Source organism: Nansenia antarctica, assembly GCF_963989245.1.
Source record: "Nansenia antarctica genome assembly, chromosome: 6".
NCBI classification, from domain to species: domain Eukaryota; kingdom Metazoa; phylum Chordata; class Actinopteri; order Argentiniformes; family Microstomatidae; genus Nansenia; species Nansenia antarctica.
Window position 1 is genome coordinate 37,598,240 of NC_137676.1, and position 7,310 is coordinate 37,605,549.

Below are 7,310 nucleotides of genomic sequence, written 5' to 3' on the forward strand. Positions count from 1 at the left end.
GAAATTAAAATGTCCCCCCTCGGTGCACAGGGCCTCATCTCTTTATCTCGGGTGTCAAGGGTCAACTCGTCTCCCAGCTGGACCAGAAGTGGTGGATGTGACTGAGTTGTTTATTGTCAGACAGTTTCAAGAAACAACTTAGCTTTTTGGACATTTGCCAATGATTTTATAACATGGGTTGTTACCCCATCAAGAACACTTGATTCAACGATCTGGATGTCAGAGGTGCCATCCAACCTCTTTGGCAGAGGAAAACAAGGATACACATAGTCTTGATCCTTTAACAGCCCCCTTTAAAGCCGCCCCCCCCCCTCTCCCCCCCACTTACCGTTGGTGGGGGGGAGGGCGCAAAGAACTCAGGACTGGTCCTTAGCTACAGTCTCTCGAAGGAACTGTGTGTAGTGAGCATGGAGGCTAGCCAGGGCAGCCCTGAGAGCCCTAACCGGGCTGTGGAGTACCTCCTGGAGCTCAACAACATCATCGAGAGCCAGCAGAAGCTCCTGGACACCCAGAGACGTCGCATCGAGGAGCTGGAGGTCCAGCTGGACCGGCTCAGCCAGGAGAACAAAGACCTGCGTCTGGACCGGCAGAAGCCATGCCCCCCTCCTCCACCGCCCCCCTGCCCCCCCCCATCCAAGAGCCAACCGCCACCCCCCGCCATGACCGTCCACTCCACCACCCAGTCCCACCAGTGCCACCAGTCCCATTCCTACAACAGCACGGCCATCCCCGCCCCGGCCCCGGCCCCTCCGCCACCCCCCGCCATGACCGTCCACTCCACCACCCAGTCCCACCAGTGCCACCAGTCCCATTCCTACAACAGCACGGCCATCCCCGCCCCGGCCCCGGCCCCTGCCCCTCCGCCGGCCCCACCCCCGCCCACCAGGGACCACCGGACCCAGACGAAGCCGACCCGAGGGCTCTCTGGAGGGGGCAGCTTTGTGGAGAAGGAGAAGGAGAGGCTGGAGCGCATCCACAGTGCCAACGCCAGTAACACCACCACCACACTGCAGAGAAAGTAAGTGTGCCTTTTGGGCACCGATTGACTGTTTTCATTTCTTTGTTCCCGTTGGTCCAGGTGAGTCCACAGAAAAGAAAACTTGACATGGAGCTTCTGTGACCGACCAGGTTCAAATCCAGGTTGCCAGAAGACTGTATTGGCTGGCTGAGCCAAAGCTTAGGTATTAGCTCGGGGACCTAACGCAAGGTCTCAGGCCTCAGACTAGGCTACTTCTATCCATTACACACTGCTACACGACTCTAACCATAGAGGTTAATTCATAAAAGATGTATATTTCGTACACTGTCTTGTTCCTGCGGAGGCTCTTTAGCGTAAGCAAAAAAAAAGCAGTTCTCAGAGTGGCTGTGCTTCGCTCCAGTGAGAATGCGATGCATGATGGTTATTATGTAACAGCCGGGGGCTCACCTGTGTCCAGATCTCCTCATCCCTGATCTTCTGTTCTATTGGCTACCCTGGGAGAGTGGGATGAGGTGAACTTCATGACTCAGCAGCTCTGCCTTCACCCATCAGCACACTGGGCCACAACCTGCCACTCGAGACAGGCTGACATATAGGGAACATGGTGATGATGATGATGATGATGATGATGATGATGATGATGATATAGAGAAAATAAGACTTGAATGAATCCCTCAGTTTTGAAATAGACATCGTTTTCAGTGGTTGCCTATCAGATTTCTCATCAGGCAAAGTGGACTTGAGGCTCAGCGTGAGGCTGAGGAATGCCTTTTGCCTGTCTTTGTCAACACAAGTCTGGCTATTACTGTTAGTGGAAGTTATTGATGTACTGTAACTGTACAGTAGTGGTGTAGGCTTGTGGTGAGGGAGGGAGGGAGGCATGGTGATTATTTTCATTGTGTAGGAGAGAGACGTAATTAATATGCAGTGGATGCAAAGAGTAAGATCTATGGGGGGAAGTGACATGGAGATGAGAAAGAGAGAGAGAGAGAGAGAGAGAGAGAGAGAGAGAGAGAGAGAGAGGGGGAAAAAAAAGAAAGAGAGAGGCCCTGCACGTGAAACACACTTCCCTCCTCATCTACGTTCGTCCACCAATAGGAGAAGACAGTCTCTGCTAATGGCTGCTCTTTGCTCATATAAACGGAGGGCTTTTCTCCTTGTCTGGCGGGAGACCTCCTTATCTTGCATGTCATATAACGTGCAGAGGAACAGCGATCCTGTCCCTGGCGCTGCTGTGGGGAGGGGGTCTGCTCTGTCTGCACACTGGCCTTGTTAACGGAATCAACATCTATATATAGAATATATGCCTCTGCGTAATGTTTTTTGGGGTGTATATGGTCCCGGTGGGAATCGAACCCACGACCTTAACACAGCGTCTGACCCACTATCTACTGATGAATCCATGGTGATAACAGGGCTGCAAAGAATAGCACGGTGTGAGCAGTGTCTCTGCTGCAGCCCAGAAAGGCAGGCAGGCAGGCAGGCAGACAGACAGACAGACAGACAGACAGACAGACAGACAGACAGACAGACAGACAAGCAGGCAGCTCTCGTGGCTAAGAATGACTGTACTGTATAGCCTTGTGTTGTGGAATACTGTGGCCCTGCAAACACACTGTATTCTCAGTCATTGTGTTTTTATTTGTATGACACAGTAATTGTATTTTTCCTCTCAGCGCTTTTTTAGAGAGATGGAAATGAAACGTGATGTTGTGAAGAATGACTGCTCAACCCTTTCTCAACCGTCTTAACGGCAGGTCCTCTCGTGTTTGCCAGCTCTGTGTGGTTTACTGTGGTCAGGCCTGCTGTCAACTGTACCCCACACCATACAGTAGATATGTAATAGACAGTGATAGTAGAACAGGGGAGGCTGGCGGAGGTAGAAATCGGAGGACGGGGCATATTGTAATGCACAAAATGGAATGAGGACGGGGCTCAACAAGCATTATTAGCATTGCCAATCAATGGTCAGGAGTGACAGTCACCGATCAAACAGTATATAGCACAACCTATTACCAGTACACGGTAATCAGATTTGATTAATTTTTCCTTTTGTAAAACATTATTATTTATGATTTCCCTATATGTTCGTAGCTCTCGCTACCCCCCCCCCCCCCCTCCCCCCCTCTTTGAACTCTTCCTCCGTGGTCGTCTTGTTCCCTGTCTCTTTCCTCATCCCCCCCTCTTTCCTCATCCCCCCCTCTTCCCTCATCCCCCCCTCTTCCCTCATCCCCCCCTCTGTGCTGAGCAGATGGTGCCTCTCTGTGTTCCTCCATCTTTGAGTCATCGGGTCATTTTCAACCTTTCACATGCATAGCTCTCTTTTTTCCCTCTCTTTCTGTCACTCTCTCTCTCTTTTTTTTTTCTCTCTCTCTTTTTCTCTCTCTCTCTTTCTCTCTCTCACTCTCTCTCTCTCTCTCTCTACCTCTCTCTCTGAACCATTTCCTTCATTTCCTCTTTCTCTCATCTTTTCTTCCTCCCTCCTGTTTTAGCAGTGACCCTTCTCACCCGAGACATTCGTCAGGTGACGATGTCGTTGTGTGCAGCGTTAAATGGGAGCCTATGATGATGAGCCCTGGTGTGTGGATCAGGTAGCGCTAATAACGCCGCCTACGGTACTGTAAATAGACAAAGCTAAGCTAGCCTATATTCCCTCCACTGCAGCAGCAGCAGCAGCAGCAGCAGCAGCAACAGCAGCGGCACACTACCCTGTTACTTCTATAGCGCTGGTCTCTCTCCAACTGGAGCTTGTCCTAGTTCTGCACCTAGTCCCTGAAAAGTTAACTTGACTGTCTGAAGTTTTGTTCTAACTACTTAGAGTATTTGGCAGTTGGTGATCTAGACCTGGGGCTATAACACTGTAATGACTGTTATCATGTTACACAAAATAAACACAAATAAAGAAACTGAGTTTGTTCCACCTGTGTAACAAGCAAAACACTGCTCAGCTTCTTTACTTTGTAATTACAAACGATTATAACACAGGTATGAGATAATGACGAAGGGACACTTCACAATTATTATTTTACTTTACCTCATATTCCTTATGTCCAGCACCATACCAGTGACCTCATAGGGGGGTACGGTGCTCAAGATAATTAATGTACTGTATGGTTAAAAATGGTGAAGTGTCCCTTTAAAACGTTTTTGAGACAGCTTGTACAAAGCTAACCTGGCACAAACATTGGAATGAACGTTTAATCTGGCATATTCCATCAGTTCTCAGAGGATAGAGAATCAGAAACACACAGAGGAATGTCTCACAGAGGCCTACAGCAGATGGGCTTACTAGTGAGTTTAATTGCACCACTATGCATATGATCTAATCAACAAGACTGCTGTATGCCTGCTGTATTAGTGATGGCAGGAATCTAATGTGACATGAATTAGGAGACATGGATAGAATTTCATCTCAATTTCATCTCTCCTGTTGATTGATAGCAAGTATAATCATCATCTCCTGTCCTAGATACAGACCGCTCTCATCAAGCTGAGGGAGTCAAATCTGTTTGTTGTATACAGCACATGCAAACGAATCGCTGAAAATCAAATGGATACTTATTTTCACTCCACGACAGGACTGAATATACTGTAGGTGCACTTTATGGATATATGTATTCTTTTCATCACCCCTATGAATGTATGTTATGTATGTATTATATATAGTGGGGAAAATAAGTATTCAACATTTTGAGATTTGAGATTTGATTTTTTAATTCAACATATTTCCATTGCAGCTATTCACATGAAATGTAGACCAGACATTGGTATTAACTCAATAAACAACTACACAGCTAAAGAAATTGGAACATTCCAATCCATAACAAAAGCTATGTGCAATAAAGTGGAATGACACAGGACGAATGTTATGAACACAGCAAGAAAAAGCACTAAACCTGCTAAATAGAATCAGCTGAGTTAGGGCATATTGGTGGGTAAGTATTTCCACTCTTTGAAAAAAGGTTTCCCACCTCTGTATGCAAGTAAACAAATCATTTGTCACCAAGCTTTCCTGCAAGAAACATCTCATGATGGGTAAAGGCAAAGAGCTCTCCCAAGACCTTTGCAACTTGTTGAGCAGCATAGTAATGGCACTGGTTACCAACGAATATCTCAACTCCTAAAAGTTCCTATAAGCACCATTGGGGCCCTTATCCGCAAGTGGATGGAACATCACTCGACCATCAACCGGCCACGCACAGGAGCTCCTCACAAAATGTATCGGGGAATTAATTTTTTCAGTAATTTTTTTCGGAGTGGGGCAGTCCCACTCATATTTTTCTTTTTATTGGACAGATATAGTGAAGACAGACAGGAAAGTAAGGGAGAGAGGGCATGTCAGCAGGGCATAAGCCGGATTCAAACCCATGCCGACATGGGCATATGTGTGCACTGTAGACCATGGTGCTAGACCACTGGACCACCCCAGGCCACACCGGGAAATTCTTGAGAAGATTCTATTGCCATCCACCAGGATGATGAGGATGAGACATGGGTGGATCTTCCAGCAGGACAACGATCGAAAACATACTGCAAACGGAGACTCAGTTGGTTCAAGAGGTAGAACATAGAGGCGTTGGACTGATCTAATCAGTCGCCAGACTTGAATCCAATAGAACATTTGTGGAAGGAACTGAAGATCCAGATTCCGGAATCTTCAAGACTGTCTGTGAAGAATGGGCCAAAATCCCACCTGATCACTGTGAGAGATTGGTTTTTTCAGTTTTTTCAAATATCTTGAAGCTGTCATTGGAAACAATGGCTTATCCAGCAAGTATTAAATCATTTTCAGTTTGTGTTCAATACCTATTTCCTGTGTCATTCCCCTTTATTGTACACAACTTTCGTTGGATTGGAGTGCTACAATTTCATTAGCTGTGTAGATTTATTGAGTTAATACCAAAGTCTGGTCTAAACTTCATGAGAATAGCTGCAATTGAAATAATGTTGAACTAAAAAAAGAATAATGATTTCCCCCCACTGTATGTATTACTGTATATCATTGTATATGTATTGTGTAATTGTTACAGTTACTAACACACACTCTGTCTCCCTTTGTCTCTGTCTCTGTCCCCCTCTCTGTCTCTTTCTCTCTGTCTGTCTGCCTGCCTGCCTGCCTGTCTGCCTGTCTGTCTGTCTGTGTGTCTACCTGCCTGTCTGTCTGTCTGTTTGTGTGTACATGTCTGTCTTTATTGATCCATAGGTCCCATGGAGACTCCAACAAAGACAGGTCTGTAAGGTTCCTTGTCTTCTTCCCCTTTTAGAGCTTTCAAACACTGTTTAAGCCGCTTCCCCTTTAATTGTCCTAAAATGTGGAATAGCTTTAAACTTACACTCAGGCTACTGTACCATCAACAGTACAGTTTGCATGTAGAGCAAATTACAGTATATATATATATATAAACTCAAAAAAAAAAGTTCGGAAACGTTATTTCGGTCGATTCTTCCTCCCCTTTAATAATACCAACTGGTATTGTATTTTATATTGTTGGAAAGCCTGATTAGTCACCTTTACAACGAGGTACAAATTGTAAGGATCATGCATTCGTGGAATGAGAAACACAGCTAACCGTGTGGGTAGAGGCCCAAAAACTTTGCCAAAATCCCCTGCAGTGTCATGGTGTGGGGTGGTGTCTCTCTCACAGGCAAAACAGAACTTGTCATCATTGAAGGCAATCTCAATGCAGTGAGATATCGGAATGATATTCTGGAGCCAGTGCGATCACATATCTCCAGAATCTGGGACCTAACTCCATCCTCCAGGATGACAACGCTCGCCCCCACAGAGCCAGGATCATCACAGAGTACCTCCAGAATGTGGGAGTAGAGAGAATGGAATGGCCTGCCGTGAGTCCAGACCTCAACCCAATTGAACACTTGTGGGATCAGCTTGGGCGTGCTGTACATGCCAGAGTGACCAACGCAACCATGTTGGCTGACTTGCGGCAAATCCTGGTTGAGGAATGGGATGCCATCCCACAGCAGTGTGTGACCAAGCTGGTGACCAGCATGAGGAGGAGGTGCCAAGCACCTCTTCCACACGCTACTGAGGTCCCTTACAATGTAAAATGAATAAAGTGTAAAAATGACCAATATGTGTTGTTTTTTCCTTATTACTGTGGGAGAGTGCAATCATCCAATCCACCAAGCAACTCAAAACGAGAGTGAATACCAGCAGAAGAATTTGGGCAAATGTTTTCGGGCCGCTACCCACACGTTTAGCTGTGCTGCTCATTCCATGAATGCATGATCCTTATAAGTTGTAACTCGTTGTAAAGGTGACTAATCAGGCTTTCCAACGATATAAAATACAATACCAATTGGTATTATT

The 7,310-nt window shown here is 46.3% G+C and overlaps 1 protein-coding gene across 1 annotated transcript in view; it reads left to right on the top strand.

The window, feature by feature from the left end:
- Positions 1–407: 407 nt before the first annotated feature.
- Positions 408–7,310, top strand: part of iqsec2a (IQ motif and Sec7 domain ArfGEF 2a) — a gene marked incomplete at both ends in the record, with an annotated part of 82,022 nt that continues 75,119 nt past the window's right edge. Inside the window, 2 exons of the mRNA XM_080534404.1 lie at positions 408–1,018; positions 6,183–6,209. Coding sequence (XP_080390530.1) covers positions 408–1,018; positions 6,183–6,209 — 638 coding nt within the window. The remainder of the gene's footprint in view (positions 1,019–6,182; positions 6,210–7,310) is intronic.